This window comes from Chiloscyllium punctatum, chromosome 2, assembly GCF_047496795.1.
Source record: "Chiloscyllium punctatum isolate Juve2018m chromosome 2, sChiPun1.3, whole genome shotgun sequence".
NCBI lineage: Eukaryota > Metazoa > Chordata > Chondrichthyes > Orectolobiformes > Hemiscylliidae > Chiloscyllium > Chiloscyllium punctatum.
Genome location: NC_092740.1, coordinates 142,187,375 through 142,207,761, shown reverse-complemented (window position 1 = coordinate 142,207,761; position 20,387 = coordinate 142,187,375). Strand labels below are relative to the sequence as shown.

The 20,387-nt window shown below is 42.7% G+C and overlaps 1 protein-coding gene across 4 annotated transcripts in view; it reads right to left on the bottom strand.

Moving 5' to 3' along the window:
• The window catches only part of LOC140491054 (CXXC-type zinc finger protein 4-like), a 291,006-nt gene that overhangs the window by 223,163 nt on the left and 47,456 nt on the right, over positions 1-20,387 (bottom strand). For 3 of the 4 annotated variants that reach the window (XR_011963231.1, XM_072589162.1, XM_072589161.1), the window contains one exon: positions 8,499-11,056. The exons of the other annotated variant lie outside the window; for it this stretch is intronic. Coding sequence is in view for 1 of the 3 variants with exons in the window: in XM_072589161.1 (XP_072445262.1) it covers positions 11,009-11,056 (48 nt within the window). In the remaining 2 variants the exon portion in view is untranslated. Of the gene's footprint in view, positions 1-8,498; positions 11,057-20,387 lie in introns of those variants that run through there. 4 annotated transcript variants of the gene reach the window in all.

Genomic DNA, 20,387 nt, shown 5'->3' with positions numbered 1-20,387 from the left:
CCCACACTCCAAAGATGTGCAGGTCAGGTGAATTGGCTATGCTAAATTGCGTGTAATGTTAGGTGCATTAGTCAGAGGGAAATGGGTCTGCGTGGGTTACTCTTCGGAGGGTCGGTGAGGACTTGTTGGGCCCAAGGGCCTGTTTCCACACTGTAGGGAATCTAATCTAATCTAATAAAAAAACCGTTTCAAAATAAATGTAAACTTTGAAATCACTTAACGTTCCAACCCATTGGAGGATGTTCTGTTTCTAGCTGTTCCCTTCTGTCCTCTGATTGGTAAATCTCATGTTTCTTTTTCTCAATGAATGCTATACAGCAAATGTCTTCCTCCAGTAAGCTTTATATAATTGTGCTAATTTGTGCAACTCAGACACTCCCCACCTCATCTGAGACCATGTAATCTACTCAGGTGGCAAAAAGCCTCATACTAGTTCATAGCAAAATTCTGGAAAGCTTGCTATTCTTGTATGAGTGTGGGAATTTCTTAACAAGGGAAGGGTGCATAAAAGATTTACAAGGGTATTACCAAGACTGGAGGGTTTGAATTACAAGGAGAGCCTGGATAGGCTAGATAGGTTGAGGGGTGACCTTATAGAAGTTTATAAAATCATGAGGGGCATGAATAGGGTGAACAGTCTGTGTGTTTTCCCCAGGGAGTCCAAAACTAAAGGGCATAGGTTCAACGTGAGAAGAGAAAACTTTACAAGGGACCTGAGGGCAACTTTTTCACATACAGGGTGGTTTGACTGCCAGAGGTAGTGGTAAGTGCAGATACAGTAATGACCTTAAAAAGACATTTGGAAGGTACATGAATAGGAAAGATCTAAGACGTTAAGGGCCAAATGCAGACAACTAGGTCAGTTTTGAATGTCTTTTGGATCAACATGGTGGCTCGATGTCTTAGCACTGCTGCCTCACAGCACCAGGGACCCAGGTTTGATTCCAGCCGCGGGTGACTATGTGGAGTTTGCACATTCCCCCCATTGTTTCTTTCCCACCCATAACATTTGTGACTTGAATTGTCTCTTTTTGTACATGTGTGGGAATTTCTTATGCAGTAGAGTAATGTTGTAGAGAGTTGTCAGTCCATGATTCATGTTTCTGTTTTCTGCCATCAGTTACTGCGGGAGAAAATCTGCTTCCCTGTCCACCCACAGCATGGCCACAAAGAACATAAGGAACCATGTCTGTCTAAGCCACAACAGAAGCTACCCAGCGTGCCTCAGCCTTGACCAAACAGGCTAACTAAGACACTAAGCAGCAAACAGGAGATAACTCAAGCACTTCCAGACTGGGAAATACACTTCCCGCGACAGCCCGACAATAGACTTCCTAGCCCTCAGTAAACACAACTGCTCCTGAAGCCCTAAGGGCAGCCTCCCTCCACACACATACTGGACAAAGGGTTGCTCAGACTGAAAGGCACCAAGGTACCTTGCTTGCGGACTAACCACAATGGAAACCCATCGATGCCAGGATAAGAAACATTAACATCTACTCTCACAGAGGATCACAATCTCCTAACTCAATCACTGACTGATTGCTGCTACAGGACGGCTGATGGTCCTCCCATTGATTGTATTTTACTCTTGATTGTGCTCTAATTCACACCACATTACTGTACCCCTATAAAACTACCTGGGCCCACTGCTCAAGGAAGAGAACCCTTAGTCTACCTGTACAGACGGTCAGTTCTGTCTCAGCCTAGTCAATATCTCTTCCAGTGATATAGCTTGTAATAAACAGCTTGTCAATTTCACCCGATCCACACTTGTGTGGTCTCTGTTCAATTGGGTATTTCTCTGACAGTTCCAATCAATCTGTTTACAATCTATCGTTGTTTTCTTGATAAGCACGAAAACCTGATGAGTGTATCTTTTCACCTGGATTTGTCAGTCAGATATATTGGGGACTTTGGCTAATCTCATTAAATCTTTTCACATTTGGGATGACTCTGGGAGGTGGGGCTGTGGGGATTCGGGCTTGGTTTCCAGAATATTCCCAGTGAATTGTGACATGAGTTTTTTCTCATATCCTAATGTTTTCCTCCTTATTAATCTTTTAGTCACCTTTAGCTATTCTTTATATTCAGTCCAAGCTTCTGACCTGCCACCCAGCTGTGCATAATTATGAGCTTTTTCTTTAATTTTGACTTTAAATTATAGCTTTAACTTGTTAGTGGACCACAAATTGTGTGTCCACCTCTACAATTTTTTTTCTTTCTTATTGGAATGTATCTATTCTGTATATTCTCAAGTGTTTCCTTAAATGTCATCCACATCCCTTAATCTAATTTACTAATTCACTTACAATTATAGAGTCATAGAGATGTGCAGCATGGAAACAGACCCTTCAGTCCAACCCGTCCATACCGACCAGATATCCCTACCCAATCTAGTCCCACCTGCCAGCACCTGACCCATATCCCTCCAAACCCTTCCTATTCATATACCCATCCAAATGCCTCTTAAATGTTGCAATTGTACCAGCCTCCACCACTTCCTCTGGCAGCTCGTTCCATGCACATACCACCCTCTGTGTGGAAAAAGTTCCCCCTTAGGTCTCTTTCATATCTTTCCCCTCTCACCCTAAACCTATGGCCTCTAGTTCTGGACTCGCCGACCCCAGTGAAAAGACTTTGTCTATTTATCCTATCCATGCCTCTCATAATTTTGTAAACCTCTATAATGTCACCCCTCAGCCTCCAACGCTCCAGGGAAAACAGCCCCAACCTGTTCAGCCTCTCCTTATAGCTCAAATCCTCCAACCCTGGCAACATCCTTGTAAATCTTTTCTGAACCCTTTCAAGTTTCACAACATCTTTCCAATAGGAAGGAGACCAGAATTGCATGCAATATTCCAACAATGGCCTAACCCATGTCCTGTACAGCTGCAATGACTCCAACTGGCTCCACTTTCAGGTCCTCATAAAGGCCCTTATTTAAGTTAAAATAAATCATGCCTTGGACACTCTTTTCTCCTTCAAACTGAATGTAAAATTTAATCATATTACGACTCCTGGTAACTAGAAGCAACTTCACTATGATGTTATTAATTATTCCGATCTTGTTACACAACACAGCTCAAATACCTTTCTTTCTAGTTTGCTGTAGAAAGTACTATCTTGAACTGTCCATCAAGATTAGCTCTGTCCAATTGACTTGTTTAATCAATATGCAGATGATCATTACTATACTTTTCCCAAAACTTCCCACTATTTCTTCCTTTATAGTCCAGGAGACATAGTGATTTGTTGCCTTTATAATTTCTCATTTTAACCCAGATTGTTACTATATCCTTGTTATCTCTCTGTCATAACATTAATTAAAAGAGACATCCCTTTTCTACCATCCTGCCATTTCTAAATATCAAGCACCCGTTAATATTCAAATGTCTATCCATGTTGTCCTCCAATGTGTCTCTGCAGTGGCTCTCAGATCAAACTTAATCATTTCTATTCATGTCCTCAGTTCATCTGTTTTGTTTTGAATGCTTTGTGCATTCAGATAAAGACTTTAGTTCTAATTAATTTTGCAACCGTACTTGTTGACTCGAGATCAGTCTTACCACACTTGCAAAATTTCTGACTGATAAAAGAGGTGCATTTGCCAAAGCTGAGTTTGTTTGTGAAAATATGAACTTTATGGAAATGCAAACCATATCTGCAGCTCCTTTCAGCTCTGAACTTTGAGAAAGGAATCAATGCAGTGATCAATGAAATTTTAGCTAATTAACTAGAATGCAAGTTGACAACTATCCCATTGTGGGAAGTTCGTGCAAAGAATTATAGCAGGATTTAGGCCCTAAAAATCCCAAATTATCTTCTGTGCTGTACAATGGAGCTCTTGCTGTAGAAGATGCTACAATTAGTTCAGTTTTATCTGAACATTTGAAAGCTTTACATGCAGGGAGTTGGGTTTTCACCAGGCCTGAAGTGTCAGAGAGTTCTGAGGTACCATATAACCTCTCAGAAGATATTAATAGACATGATTTTACTCAGATTTGGTGTTGTAAAATTAAAGGGCCATTGGAAATAGTTTGGATCTGGTGAGGCAATAGGTTCTGATTGTAAGTCTGTACTTATCAATTGTGGTAATCAAACTGTTAAGGTTTATTCTCCACGAGTAATTGGAATTAATTAAAAAGTCTCAAACTCACAGCAGCTGATAGACCACAAAACAGAACAGCAGAAATAGGCCATTCCATCCATCGAGCCTTTCAATGAGATCATGGCTGATGTGATGATCTTCACGTCCATTTCCTGCCCATTCCCCATAACCCTTGATCCCCTGTCAGATCAAAAGCCTTAAGTGTAATTAATGACCCAGCGACAGCTCTCTGTGGTAAAGAATTCCACAAATTTCCTATCCTCTAGGAGAAGAAAGATCACCTCATCTCTGGCTTAAAAAGGTGACCCCTAACTCTCAGATTTTGCCCTCTGGTCCTAAACTCTCCCACAGGGGAAACATCCTTTTGGCATTGTTCCTGTCACATCCCCATTAGAATCTTGTATGTTTTAATAAGGTCACCTCTCAAACTTCTACATTCCAATGAGTACAGGCCCAACCTACTCAACCTTTCCACATAGGACTCTTCCCCCCATGCCCAGAATCAGCCTAATAATCCTTCTCCGGACTGCCTCCACTGCCAGGTTATCTTTCCTCAGATAAGAAATAAGAACTTGGAACAGAAGATGGCAATTCGTCCCTCGAACCTGTTCTGCTGTTTGATAGATCTTACCTCGGCCTCAATTCCATTTTTCTGCTCAATCTCCATAACCCTTCTACCAATTACGAATTAAAAATCTATTCCCTCCTTAAATTTACTAAATGTCCTGGCACCTATTGCACACTAGGGCAGTGAATTCCATAGATTCACGATCCTTTGAGAGATGCAATTTCTCAACATCTCTGTTTTAAATCTGTTACATCTTACCATAAAACTATGACCTTTCATTCTAGATTGCTGCATGTGAGGAAGTATCCTCTCGATGTCGACTTTGTCAATCCCATTCACCACCTTATATACCTTAATTAGCTCCTGTCTCACTCTTCTAAACTCGAGAGTATAGGTCGAAACTGCCCTTTTGGTCTTATTTCCTGCTCAATTTCTAGTTAACTTTTATGATTTATACACAAAGACTCCCAGATCCCTCTGTGCTGTAGCTTTCTGCAGTCTTTCTGCATTTAAATAATCTTCAGCTCCTCTATTCTTGCTGCCAAAGTTCATAACCTCTCATTTTCCCCACATTATATTTGATCTGCCAAATTTTAGTCCATCACTTAACTTGTCTATATCCCTGCGCAAACTCTTTGTATCATCCTCTTCACATATTTTTATATCATTCACAATTTTGGCTATAGTACATTCACTTTCCTCATCCAGTCCTTAATATAAATTGTAAATAAAAGTAAACAAGGCACCTTAAACCTCAAACATTTATGTGATAAAGATCCCAGGAAACCAGAACCAGATCGTGGAAAAACTATTACATTGTTCGGAGTGAGTGCTCAGCTGATATGAAGAGAGGTCTAGCAAACAAGGGATGGAGCAATTGTAGAACATGCAAGAAAAGCTACTGGCACGTTTAAATATCTATTGAAGATTCGGGAACATGAGTAAAAGGCAAAGTCCATGGACTAGCAGAATGGAGTGAGGAAATGGAATGAATGGACTATTTGTATTGATAATGGGTTTAAAAGTGACTCTTGTGTTGGAAAACAGTCAAATAAGCAGAGGAAGAGCCTTCAGTAGTGCAAGAGAAAGTTCCTGTAGTAGCAGTTTCAAAAGATGGAACAGTGCAAACAAAGGTTGTGGTCTGAATAGATTACACAGCAGATGTCAGAACATTCTAGGAACAAAAATTAACACTACAAGTCCTTCTGAGCGTGGTTATTTAGTAATTGCCTAAAACGTTGAGACTAAATTAATAAGAGAGACAAAAATGGAGGAAATTAGTTCAAGAGTTTGGAGTTTATTCTGAGATGCCTGGTAAGCAGCAGCCCACCTTTGTCTTTTGTACTGATGAGGGTTTAGCTCTTCCAGCTACATCGATGAAAGTATAGATGGGTAAAGGTAAAGTCATTGCTGTCTCAGAAGATCACAAGGCTGTTGTCTCACTGGCAAGAGAGACAGACAGACAGACAGACAGAAACCGAGACAGAGACAGAGACAGAACTGTTGGTGATTTATTCACCATGCTTCAGATGAGGGGAGAGGTTCAGAAGGAGACCTTAGCCAGTGCAGGAATTGCATCCACGCTGTTGACATCACTGTGCATTAGAAACCAGCCATCCAGCCAACTTAATTAACTTGTCTGCCATATCTAAATTAATAATTCAGGTTATTTAGGCTTGTTGACAAGCCCATTAACTCAAATAATATTTTGACCGCACCAAATTACAGGTGAGAGTTGGCAGGGCTTTTTATGGAGGCCTACGTAAGCAGCTGGTATCTTTCAGCAGCATGGTGCCTCAGTAGTTGGCACTGCTGCCCCACAGTGCCAGGGACCTACATTCCGTTCTACCTTGGGTGACTGTCTATGTGGAGTTTGCAAGTTCCTGTGTGGCTTTCCTTTGGGTACTCTGGTTTCCTCCCACAGTTTAAATTTGTGCAGGTTTGGTGGATTGGCTATGCTGAATTTCCCATAGTAATCCAGGGCTACGTAGGCTAATTGGATTAGCCATGGGACATACAGGGTTATAGGGTAGGTCCAGATGGGATGCTCTTCAGAGGGTCAGTGTGGACCCAATGGCCCACTCCCACACTGTAGGGATTCTATGGCTCAAGGGCACCCCAAACCCACCTCCAGCCAAGATGTCACCTCCTCCTTTTAGTTTGCACTGTTTATCTGAGAGAAGCAGGCACTGCTCACCCTCTCCATGCCGTGGCATCTTCCTCACGCTGAAACCTCAGGATTTACCTTCTTGGCAAAGCCATGTTCCACTTTGGGCTCTTTCCTGCAGCCTGAGCAGTGTACAATACTCAGCTCTGATGCTGCCAAGAGTGATGGCCAATCAGATTGGCTAGCAGCTCCTGTTTCCCACTGAGAGCTGGATTACCCACTTTTAAACATCTAGCCCACCTCTGGTATGTTGTGATTGTGCAGCAATTTTTTTTTCCCAACTGTCCTCCCTTCTGAGGTGCGAGCAGTCTACTGCAGTGCAGTGAATGTACAGTGTAGGGGATACACAGTTGAGTGGGTATATAGGATAGGTTGTTAATGATGCATACAACGTAGAGGACACACAATGCAGCAGATGTACATTCTGAACAGCACTGCAGGTACACTGTCAGTGGCTGCACAGGATGGTGTGCAAAAAAATGTTTTCATGGTCCAATGGCTATATAGTGCATTTGTGCACAGTGCTGAGTGTATGGAGCTCTGGAAGTGGTTGTGATGAAGGAGCAGCACTCCAAAATCTAGCGCTTCCAAATAAACCAGTTGGACTCTAACATGGTGCTGTGTGATTTTTAACTTTGTACACCCCAGTCCAACACCAGCTCCTCAACATCATGGATAGATCATGGAATACTAACATTATGCTCTGCATGTACAGTACCACCGGTGGAAGGTACAATGGATGTAGAATGGAAGCTCTAAGTGCATAGTACTGTATTACACTCCAACCTTCTATTGACCTGAACAATTAATTTTGTGCGTTACTGATTAATACAGAGCAGGAATTCCCACCTTGTGACTATACAACTGCCCTTTCATCCCTTGAATAAACAGATAAATCTCAATCAAACCTCCATCCTCATCCTATTCCCATGCTGTCATGGGGGGAGGTGATGGCATAGTCGTCTTATCTCTAGACTGTTAATCTAGAGACCCAGGTTCAAATCCCGCCATGGCATTTGAATTCATTTTTTAAAAATCTGGAATCAGTCTAAATGATGACCTATGAACCAATGCCAATGGTCGGAAAAACCCATCTGGTTCACTAATGTCCTTCAGGGAAGGAAACTGCTGTCCTTACCTGGTCTGGCCTACATGTGACTCCAAATTCTTAACAGTTCCCTGGGATGGGCAATAAATGCTGGCCTAGTCAGCTGCCCCCTTATCCTATGAACAAATTAAAAATAAAACATACATACCCTTGGCTCTTGTCTCAGTGTCCAAAGGTCAAGGAGAGTTGTAAGCACTGTATCAAGGCTGACACTTCAAAGACGTATTAAAGGTGCACAGCCTGGGCAAAGTCTCAACTGAGACATTAAAACTCTCAACTGAACATAAAAGATCCCACAATGCAGTTCAAAGAAGATCAAGGGAGATCATCCTAGGTGTCCCATCAGGCTATCTGGTTATTACCACATTGAAAGCTATGAGATCTTAATGCGCAGAAACTGGCTGCTATGTTTCCCCACATTACACTTGTCACTAAACTTCAAACATGCTGCACTGACTGGGAAGAAACGTCCTGAGGTCCACAAAGAAGGTACCATGTAAATACTTGTTAACTTGTTACCATCAAAAAAGAAATGGATTGAATCTTTTGAGCTGATCATAGTAACACACTTTATTCAGGTGCATGTTAAACTACTCACAAAATCAGTTACAAAAATAGTTTTAGATTGATAAAACAGAACCACACAGACATCCGGATGCAGCCTGGATGGACCAGTGACAGGCTACAAATCCACATTTAGTAACGACTGGTTTCAACTATAACGTTGTCAAAGGCAAAAAAAAAAGATTGAGAAGTACCAACATAGCATGCAACTCCGGCCACAAACGTGCATCTGCAGGCTGTTATTGCAAAGGTGCCCAGTGGCCGAGACATAAACAGACTGAATAAATAAAAGCAGGAGAAGCTAAAATACAGAGCAGCATCATTTACAGAACACCCTTTAGAGATGCAACATTTCAGGATGTCGACCCTCCAGCACCAACCATTTAATTTCACCTTTTGACCAGAACCTCAACTCCTATCTGTTTGTAAGCAACTGACAGAATGAATAAAAACTGGAATTTATCCATACAAAACTTTGATTTAAATCAAGCAGATTGCACCAACAAAACTGTGAAGGTTATTTTGATGTTGCTTAAATTCAAAACAGTCCCCCGATTCAGGGAAGGCTGCAGGAAAAGCAAAGTTGTTTCTGAGTTTGGTGAATATGTCAAGTACTCATTAAAAGTGAGGGATAAGTGATAACTGTCATCCGAAGTATCAAACCGGTTGGGGAGTGGGTGAGGGGGTTGAGTGGAGCTGTACAAGAAACAACTGCAACCTGAACTTTCCTTGACTCCATGTCAAGTAAGTGATGAAAACCCAAAATCAGAACATCAGGCTTGAATCACAGATTCCCCACAATGTGGAAGCAGACCATTCGGCCTATCGAGGTCCACGAACCCTCCGAACAGCATCCCATCCAGACCCACCCCACCACCCTATCCCTGCATTTCCCATGTCTAATCCACCTCGCCCACACAATATAACGGGCAAATTAGCGTGGCCAATCCACCTAACTTACACATCTGAGAAAGGATCACTGGACCCGAAACGTTAACTCTGATTTCTCTTCACAGATGCTGCCAGGCCTGCTGAGCTTTTCCAGCAACTTCTGTCTTTGTTTCTGCACATCTTTGGACTGTGGGAAGAAACCGGAGCACTCAGACATAACCCATGCAGACACAGGGAGAACGTGCAAACTCCACACAGATGGTAACCTGAGGGTGGAACCAAACCTGGGACCCTAGTTCTGTGAGGCAGCAGTGCTAACCATTGAACCACCCCAAATAAATTGGCTGAAAATTGTTCTTTCTTCCACCAACCTCCCTAATGGTTTCCTTATGTGACATTCCTTCTAAAGTCTCCATTAATGGGTAATGCTTCTCTCACATGGGAAGTGAGCATGTTGAGACTGCTCAAACATATTGCATATTGAATGTTTGTTGTTGACAATGTGAGAGAAAGGATCTGCTCTGGTCGTTGAAGATGGATCAGAATCCTGGATTTCAGAGCAGAAGAGTGAAGACAGTAACCCACTGGATTCCCCACATCCCTCTTTACATCAATGATCTGGCGTGGAACTGAGAGATTAAACAACAATAACAGTGCTCTCATCATAAAGAGAGGAGTATTCCATCTTATTTATGGTGCTATCATTTGCATGTTGGAAGTGGCCCAAGTAACTGGTGACACACATTTTCTTCCAAGCAGAAGGAAAAGCTTTTGCTGACATCCGCACCTAAGTGCCTCAGAAATCAGTTGCTAGTTCCTGATTGCCCCAAAGAACTTACAATGGCAGATTCTAAAAAGCCAAAGTGCCCTTTAAGATCACCAAAATATAATTTCTTAAACAAAAAAAAAAGTGAAAAAGAATCTGTCAAATGCAGCCTTTGAGATCAGGGGGATTTCTTTACAAACAGCAGCTTCCTCTATTAACCCGACCGTGGATCTTTCTATACTTAACAGAATGGTCTTTACTATTCATGTATTATTCAAAAAGTCCACAACCTTTGAAATCCAAATAGCATTATAATACCCTTGTTAGCTTCTTCAATCAGTTAGTATGAAGAAGAAGCTGATAATAGGTTGGACGAGCAACAACTGGGAACATGCAAAGAAAATCCAAACGTTGTAGAAACCCAGGAGTAAAAGAATTGACACACAGCAAAATAGTTATATCCTTCACAAGCTTACAAATCATGCTCATCATCGACACAACTGCACTGCAGGTCATTGCTAAATCCCCATCTTTTAAGACAAGTTTTTTTTAAATGAACACTGGCCACAAATGTGTAACATATTATAATGATTGTCCAGTTCTCTCCATCGCACAATACAAGTTGCATTTTTGAACAATTCATCCCTAATAATACCAGCACGTAGTTTTCACATAAAACCAAAGATGCTTAAAAACGACCATGTCCACTATAATAACAAATAGGAACCATTGGCATAAAACTTGTGCCTTTTATCGGGAATACACGTAGAACTGGTTCTCCACTCGTGAGGCAAATCGTGTTTCATGAGACTGTGAGGAGTTCTCCGTTTCTCTCAGAAGAACCACCTGAAAGCTTCCCCTCCACCGGGGACGATTATCCTCTATGAAAGGAAAGGAAAGAAAAGATTGATTAATCATGAGAAGTGGAAAATAAATTCTTTTTCTCGACGAGTGGTCAAGAAATTGGAACGTCCACAAACCGACAGGCCACAACGTGAACACTCCTTACATCAATGTCACCAATCCCACAGTAACTATCAGGCCGATTACTCCTGTACCATGGCAGGATTTTACAGCTTCCCAGAGCCCAGACTAAATGAAGAAGGAGCAGTGCTCCGAAAGCTGGTGCTCCCAATTAAAACTGTTGGACTATAACCTGGTGTTGTGTGACTTTTAACTTTGTCCACCCCAGTCCAACATCAGCATCTCCAAATCAAACTAAAACTGGTGGAAGAGGCAAAAACAGAAATTGCTGGAAAAGCTCAGCAGGTCTGGCAGCATCCATGGAGAGCAATCAGAGTTAACGTTTCGGGTTGAGTGACACTTCCTCAGAATTCAGCTCAAAACAAGTGAAGGGGGATTGGTCAAACCCATGGTCACACACAGGGAGTGTACTGGATGTTAATTCAGACATCAGAGCCAAGCTCCACTTGCTGAAAATGCACACAGTGTTCCACAAACCCTGCACCTTCTCAGTCAGCCACTCGTCCAAAGGCTCAGTTCAATGTAGAAGCCATAAGTCACTGATCAGGCAGTGTTTGTGAAGTTTGTAACTTTATATGTGTACTTGAGTCAACGGTGATGAAAGTCACCCAGACAACAGGTTGGTGTTAACTACGTGGCTTATGGAGGAGTTAGAGCAACTTTCAGACTGGGAGCTCAAATCCCATCAAGGCAATTTTTAAAATCAAATTGGAACAGCAGCAGAAAATGACCCTGAAACCTGGGTTTTCGTAAAAAGATAAAGAGCTCACTCACGCAGTTTCAAAAAGAGAGCCTGCAGTCCTATCTTGTGTGGCCACACATGAGTCCGGGTCCACACAAAGTGGTTACAGTCCAGTGCCCTTAGCATATGGGACTTGTGTTGTTGAAAAACGAATTGGGGATCATTTTGACTTTATCATGCAACAGGAAGAAAGAGCACCACACACTGAGTTCAATGCTTAATAGAATGATTGACAACTTTTAATTCAGTCATGGGACGTGGCCTGGCATTTATTACCCATCCAGCACTGAAGTAGGTGGCATAGCTAGCACATTGCTATAGGTCTGGAGACAGATAAGCCAGACGCAGACAGCAGATAGCAGGACATTAGTGGAAGATGGGCATTCATGACAAGCATTAGTGTCCATTACACTAATTTTTAATTCCAGATTTTGATTTATTGAACTCAAATTACACCTTCCATTGTGGGATTCAAACCCACATTATAGGCCATGAGACATTGAGTACTTGGTCTGGTGAATTACAAAACTGCTGCTACCACTACCTACCCCTACCCTCCATTTTAATTCATTATTCAATGTAGGATTAACAGTTTCATGTTTTTTAATGATTTGCAGAATATACAGACAGAAGCAGAATGCTTGGCTCAATCAAGGGAGCCAATGGCCTAGTGGTCTTATCACTAGACTCTTAGCCCAATGTTCTGGAGCCCTGCTTTCAAATCCCACCATGGCAGATGGTAGAATTTGAAATTAATAAAAGTCTGGAATTAAGAGTCTCACGATGACCATTGTCAATTGTTGGAAAAATTGATTCACGAATGTCTTTCAGGGAAGGAAACTGCCATCCTTATCTGGTTTGGCCTATACGTGACTCCAGCCACGCCAATTTGGTTGACTCTTAACTGCCCTCTAGACAATTAGGAATGGGAAGATGCATCAACGGTGAGCCTAACATTAGCGGTGGGTAAGTTGTTGGAGGGAATCCTCAGGGTAGAATTTACATGTATCTGGCTTGAATGTAGAAGACAGAGGGTGGTGGAGGACTGCCTTTCAGACTGGAGGCCTGTGACCAGTGGTGTGCCACAAAGATCAGTGCTGGGTCCACAGCTTTTTGTCATTTATATAAATGATTTGGATGCGAACATGGCAGATATAATTAGTAAGTTTGCAAAAGACACCAAAATTGGAGGTGTAGTGGAGAGCAAAGAAGGTTACCTCAGAGTACAATGGGATCTTGATCAGATGGGCCAATGGGCCAAGGAGTGGCCAATGGAGTTTAATTTAGATAAATGTAAGGTGCTGCGTTTTGGAAAGGCAAATCAGGACACAATTTATACATTTAATGGCAAGGGCCTAGGGAGTGTTGCTGAATAAGGAGTGCAGGTTCATAGCTCTTGAAAGTGGAGTTGCAGGTAGATAGGTTAGTGAAGATGGCTTTTGATTAGATTAGATTAGATTACTTACAGTGTGGAAACAGGCCCTTCGGCCCAACAAGTCCACACCGACCCGCCAAAGCGCAACCCACCCATACCCCTACATTTACCCCTTTTACCTAACACTACAGGCAATTTAGCATGGCCAATTCACCTGACCTGTACATCTTTGGACTGTGGGAGGAAACCGGAGCACCCGGAGGAAACCCACGCAGACACGGGGAGAACGTGCAAACTCCACAGTCAGTCGCCTGAGTCGGGAATTGAACCCAGGTCTCTGGCGCTGTGACACAGCAATGCTAACCACTGTGCCGCCCACAGTTTGGTCTGCTTTCCTTTATTGGTCAGAGTATTGAGTACAGGAGTTGGGAGGTCATGTTGCGAATGTCCAGGACATTGGAATTCTGGCTACTTTTGAAATACTGTGTGCAATTCTGGTCTCCCTCCGAAAGGAAGGATGTTGTGAAATGTGAAAGGGTTCAGAAAATATTTACAAGGATGTTGCCATGGTTAGAGGATTTGAGCTAAATGGAAAAACTGAAGAGGCTGGAGCTGTTTTCCCTGGAGTGTCGGAGGCTGAGGGGTGACCTTATAGAGGTTTATAAAATCATGAGGGGCATGGATTGGGTAAATAGACAAAGTCTTTTCCCTGGGTTGGGGGAATCCAGAACTAGACGGCATAGGTTTAGGGTGAGAGGGGGAAAATATAAAAGTGACCTCAGGGGCAACTTTTTCACGCAGAAGGTGGTACATGTATGGAATGAGCTGCCAGAGGAAGTGGTGGAGGCTGGTACAATTACAACATTTAAAAGGCATCTGGATGGGTATATGAATAGGAAGGGTTTAGAGGGATATGGACCAAAAGTTGACAGGTGGGACTAGATGAGGTTAGGATATTTGGTTGGTAATGCTGAGTTGGACCGGAGGGTCTGTTTCCGTGCTGCACATCTCTATGACTCTATCAGCAGCCAGAAAGGAAAAATGGAATGAAGATGGACCACCTGGCATCAACCCTGGCACATGAAACAGAAACAGAAAAAACAGCCCTTTAGACCCTGCAATATCTGGGGGCGAGTGCCAAAGTTGTGAGAGTTGTCACTGACTAGTCAAGCAACAGCCTGATATAGCCATACTCACAGGATCATACCTTATGGGCAATGTCTTTGACACCATCCTTACCATCCCTGCTCCACTAGCAAGATAGACCTAGCAGAAGGGATGGCATAGTGGTATACAGTCAGGAGAGAATTGTCCTTGGGGTCCTGACCATTGATTCCGCACCTCATAAAGCCTCCCTTGGCTGATGACTATGCTTCATGTTGAGCAACACTTGGAGGAAGCACTGAGGGTGGCAAGGGTAAAAATAATGTATTCTAGACTAGAGTGGTGCTGGAAAAGCAAAGCAGTTCAGGCAGCATCCGAGGAGCAGGAAAATCGATGTTTCAGACAAAAGCCCTTCATCAGGAATAGAGGCTTGGCTTTGCCCGAGACGTCGATTTTCCTGCTCCTCAGATGCTGCCTGAACTGCTGTGCTTTTCCAGCACCACTCTAATCTAGAATCTGGTTTCCTTGTTTTTACCTAAAAATAATGTACACTGGGGTACATTATTTCAATGCCCATCACTAAGAGTGGCTCAGCAGCTGAACTACTGATCGAGCTGATTGGGTCCTAAAGGACATAGCTGCTAGACTGGGTCTGCAGTAGGTGGTGAGGGAACCAACAAGAGGGCAAAACATATGTGACCTCATCCTTACCAATCTGCCAGCTGCAGATGCATGTGTCCATAACAGTATCGGTAAGAGTAACAACTGCACAGTCCTTGTGGAGTCAAAGTCCCACCTTCACATTGAGAATACCTTCCATCATGTTGTGTGGCACCATGTTAAACTTGACAGACTTCGAACAGATCTAGCAACTCCAGAATGGGCATCCATGAGGCGCTGTGGCCCATCAACAGCAGCAGAATTATACTCCAGCACAATCTGTAACTTTATAGTCCAGCATATCCCCCATTCAACCATTCCCATCAAGCCAGGGAATCAACCCTGGTTCAATGAAGAGTACGGGAGGCAGCACCAAGCATATCTAAACACTTGGTTTTAAGTCTGGTGAAGCTACCAGACAGGGCTATTAGCAAGTTTTAGGCAGCTAAATGATTCCTCAAACAGTGGATGAGACCGAAGTTCTGAAGTCCTGGGCACATCCAGTCATGAATGGTGGTGGTCAATTAAATAACTCACTGGAGAAGGAGGCTCCACAAATATCCCCATCCTCAATGAAAGCGGAGCCTGATACATCAGTGCAAAAGACAAGGCTCAAGCATCTATAGCAATCTTCAGTCAGAAGTGCCGAGTGGCTGACCCATATCGACACCCTCGTGAGCTCCCTAGCGTCACAGGTACCAGGCTTCTGCCAATTCGATTCACTTCATGTGATATCAAGGAATGGGCTGGTGGCACTGGATACTGCAAAGAGTACAGGCCCTGACAATATTCCTGCAATAGTGCTGAGGATTTGTGCTCCAGAAATGGCCATGCCACAAGCCAAGTTGTTCCAGTATAACACTGGCATTCACTCAACAGTGCGGAAATTTGCCCAAATGTGTCCTGCGCACAAAAAAACAGGATAATTCCAACTTGCCAAATTATTGCCCCATCAGCCCATTATCGATCATCAATAAAGTGAAGCAAGGAGTAATTAACTGTGACATTCAGCAGCATCTTCTTAGTGATGCCCAGTTTGGGTTCTGCCATGGCCACTCAGCTCCTGACTTCATTACAGCATTGGTTCTAACATGGACAAAAGAGCTGAATTCCAGAGATGAGAGTGACAGCCCTTGACATCAAGGCCACATTCAACCAAATGTGACATCAAGGAGCCCTAGCAAAACTGGAATCAATAGGAATCGGGGGGGGGGCAAACTCTGTGCTGGTTGGAGTCTATGTCTGGCACAAAGGAAGATAGCTGTGGTTGCTGTAGGTTAGTCACCTCAGCTCCAGGGCATCTCTCCAGCAGTTTCTCAGAATAGTGTCCTAGGTACGATCATCTTCAGCCACTTCCCCAATGACCTTCCCATTTTCACAAACTCAGAGTGAGGATGTTCACTGATGGTTGCATATGTTCAACATCATTTGTGGCTCCTTAGTTACGGAAGCAGTCCATATCCAAATACTGCAAAACCCAGCCAAAATTCAGGCTTGGGCTGAAAGGTGGTAAGTAACATTTGTGCATGACCATCTCCAACAAGAGAGAATCTAACCATCATCACTTGGCATTCAGTGGTGTTAACTTCACTGAAACTCCACTACCAATAACCTGGGGGGTTACCATTGAGTAAAAAACTCAATTGGGCTTGCCAAATAAATATAGTGGCTACAAGAGCAGGTCAGAACCTAGTCTCACCTTCTGATTCCCCTGAGCTTGACAGTATATACAAGGCGCAAATCAGGAGGGGATGGAATACACCTCCAACAACACTCAAGAAATTGCTGTCATCCTGGACAAAACAGTGCACTTGATTGGCACTTCATCCACCACTGACGTTCAGTAGCTACAGTGCTTATCATCTACAAGATGCACTGCAGAAATTCACCAGAGATCCTGAGACAGCACCTTCCAAACCCACAACCATAGAAAGGCAAGGGCAGCAGATACATGTGAACACCACCCCCTGCAAGTTCCCCTCCAAGCCACTCACCATCCTGACTTGAAAATATATCGCTGTTCCTTCAGTGTCATTGGGTAAAAATCCTGGAACTCTGTCCCGAAGGGTATTGTGGGTCTACCTACAACACATGAATTGCAGCGGGTCAAGAAGGCAGCTCACCACCACCTTCTCAAGAGCAACAAATGCTAACCTAGCCAGCAACACCACATCCCATGAGTGTATTTGCAAAAATGTCACTGGTCAGTGCAATCTATATGTCTCTGAACAGCAACCACAATGCAGGATGAAATATACAAGAAGAATTTTTTTTTATTCACTCATGTTGCTGGCTCGCTAGCATTTATTTCCTACCCCCAGGTGAAATTACTCCAGATCCACTGCCATATAGTTGATCCTCAGCTGTCCTCTGAAATGGTCGAGCAAGGGAGGAAGATAGAAAACAGCATATTACAGACCAGTTAGCTTGATGTATGTCAGAGGGAAGTGTTTGAACTGAGTATTAAGGAGGTTATAACTGGGCACTTGGAAAAGCTTAAGGTAATAGGGCAGAGTCAGCATGGCTTTGAGAAAGGGAAATCCTGTTTCACCAATTTTTTTGGAACTCGTTGAATGAGTAATTTGTTCTGATAAAGGGCTTTTGCCCGAAACGTCGATTTTCCTGCTCCTTGGATGCTGCCTGAACTGCTGTGCTTTTCCAGCACCACTGTAATCTAGACTCTGGTTTCCAGCATCTGCAGTCATTGTTTTTACCAAGTAACTTGTTCTGTAAATGAAGAGGTTCTGTCGACATACTGTACTTGGATTTCCAGGAGGCATCTGATAAAGATCCGCATAAATAATTACTGTGCAATATAGGAACTCATGAGGTGGATAACATACTTGTATGGATAAAGAATTGGCTGGCTCAGAACGCACGGAATATGAATAAATGGGTGTCTTCAAGGTTGGCAGAATGTGACAAGTGTGGTCCTGCAGGGGTCTGTGTTGGCCCCTTACCTTTTTACCATCTTTAACAATGACTCAGATAAGATGATAAGGGCACAGTGGCTAAATATGCAGAAGACACAAAGACAGGTAGGAAAGTATGTTGTGAAGACGATATAACAAAGATGCAGACCGATATAGACAGGTGGGGTGAGTGGTCAAAAATCTGCCAAAGGGAGTATAATATGGAAAAACATGAAGTTTCCACTTTGGCAGGAAGAATAAAAAAAAAGATTATTATTTAAATGGAGAACAACTACAGAATTCCAACATGTTTAGGTGTTCTAATACATAAGTTGCCAAAACATTCGTATGCAGGTATAGCATGCAATCAGGAGGCTAATGGGTTGTTAGATTGCCTGAGGAAATGAACATAAAAGTAAGGATGTTTCAGTTTTTCAGGACACTGGTGAGACTACATCTAGAATAGTATGCAATTTTGATCCCCTTATTTAAGGATGGATATAAATACATTGCAAGTGATTCAGAGGATTTTACTGGATTAATACGTGGAATAAGCGTGTTTCCTTATAAGGTTGGATTTGATAGGCTGGACTTGTTTTCACTAGAGGTGAGCAGAGTGAGGGGCGATTTGACTGAAGTTTATAATGGCGGTGACAAGATGAATGTGGAAAGGATGTTTATTCTTGTGAGTGAGTCCAAAACTAGGGAATGCTGTTTAAAATTAGAGGCCGCCCTTTTAGTACAGAGGTGATGGGACTTATGCAACTTTGGAACTCGGCAGCAGTGAAGGTGGGGGTCATTGAATATTTTTAAGGTGGAACTAGATAGATTGTTAGACAGGGAATCAAAAAGTATTGAGGATAAAATGAAATTGTGGAATTCTGAACACAAACAGATCAGCTAGGACCTCCTTGAAAACTTGAAGGCACAAATGGCCTACCATTTTTACTAATTTACACATTTGTATGTAACTTATGCTACCACATCCAACAATTTATGCACGCACACAACCAGGTACCTCTGCTCCAGCAACCCCTTTAGAATTGTACCCTTTGTTTTATATTAAGGAGAAAGGAACACCCGAGGAGGGAGAGTGAGATAAATAAAGCAAAAGACATGCAGAAAATTATCAGGAAAACAGTCAGAGTAGAAAAATAACACACACATTCCACCTCGTGCAATGTTAGAGCAGAGTGATTCATGTAAAATAATCATGGATTATAGATCAGAGAATAAGTGGTTTAAAAGAGTTAGTGAGGAGAAAAAAACATGATTACCGATGAGTCAGACAAATGACAAACACACTGGTGAGGTCTTATAAATTGAAGAATAATTAAATCCAAAGCTGAGCATGATTAAGCCACTATATATTGAACAGCTTAATATTATACTGTTTCTTCTGTGTTGCTGTTGTAAAGGAGGACTGACCCAGCATCAATTTTTCCTCATGGCTATTTTTAGATTTCATTTCTCGCAACATTGTTTTGAGGTGCAAACCCATCGTGCCAATTGTTTGGAATGGACTGGTTGGACAGGATGCCTGTTTGATCTGATGCCATGGCACTTTCAGGAGTCTGGACTCAATGATGACAGCACCATCTTCCTAATGTTATATATCACAGTGCTAACCTCTCTGGTAGATTTGTTCTAGGTTTGTGAGAAGATTTGTAGCTCGGGTGCTCGTTGTTGTGGTTCTGTTCACCGAGCTGGGAGTTTGTGTTGCAGACATTTCGTCCCCTGTCTAGGTGACATCCTCAGTGCTTGGGAGCCTCCTGTGAAGCGCTTCTGTGTTGTTTCCTCCGGCATTTATAGTGGCCTGTCTCTGCCGCTTCTGGTTGTCAGTTCCAGCTGTCCGCTGTAGTGGCCGGTATATTGGGTCCAGGTCGATGTGTTTGTTGATAGAGTCTGTGGATGAGTGCCATGCCTCTAGGAATTCCCTGGCTGTTCTCTGTTTGGCTTATCCTATAATAGTACTGTTGTCCCAGTTGAACTCATGTTGCTTGTCATCTGCGTGTGTGGCTACCAAGGATAGCTGGCCGTGTCGTTTCGTGGCTAGTTGGTGTTCATGGATACAGATTGTTAGCTGTCTTCCTGCTTGTTCTGTCATTGGAATAGGACATACCAGGGATGGTGTTGTCTGTGGCATTATCTGTAAGCTATGAATTGCTGTTTGATCATAATTTTGAGTTTCTTCCTCCCTTCTGTTTCCTGAATTAAAGCTATTTCTGGTACGTGACTTTTATCCTCTATAGTGAAGACCAATGTACAATACCTGTCTGATTCATTTACTATTTCTTTATCTTCCATTATTAATTTACCAAACTCATTTTCTGCAGGACTTCCTCTTCATTAATTCCTTACTTTTTAAAACATCTGTAAAAACTCTTACTGTGTCCCCATCCTTAATAACTTTTTAGTCATTTTTTGCTGATGTA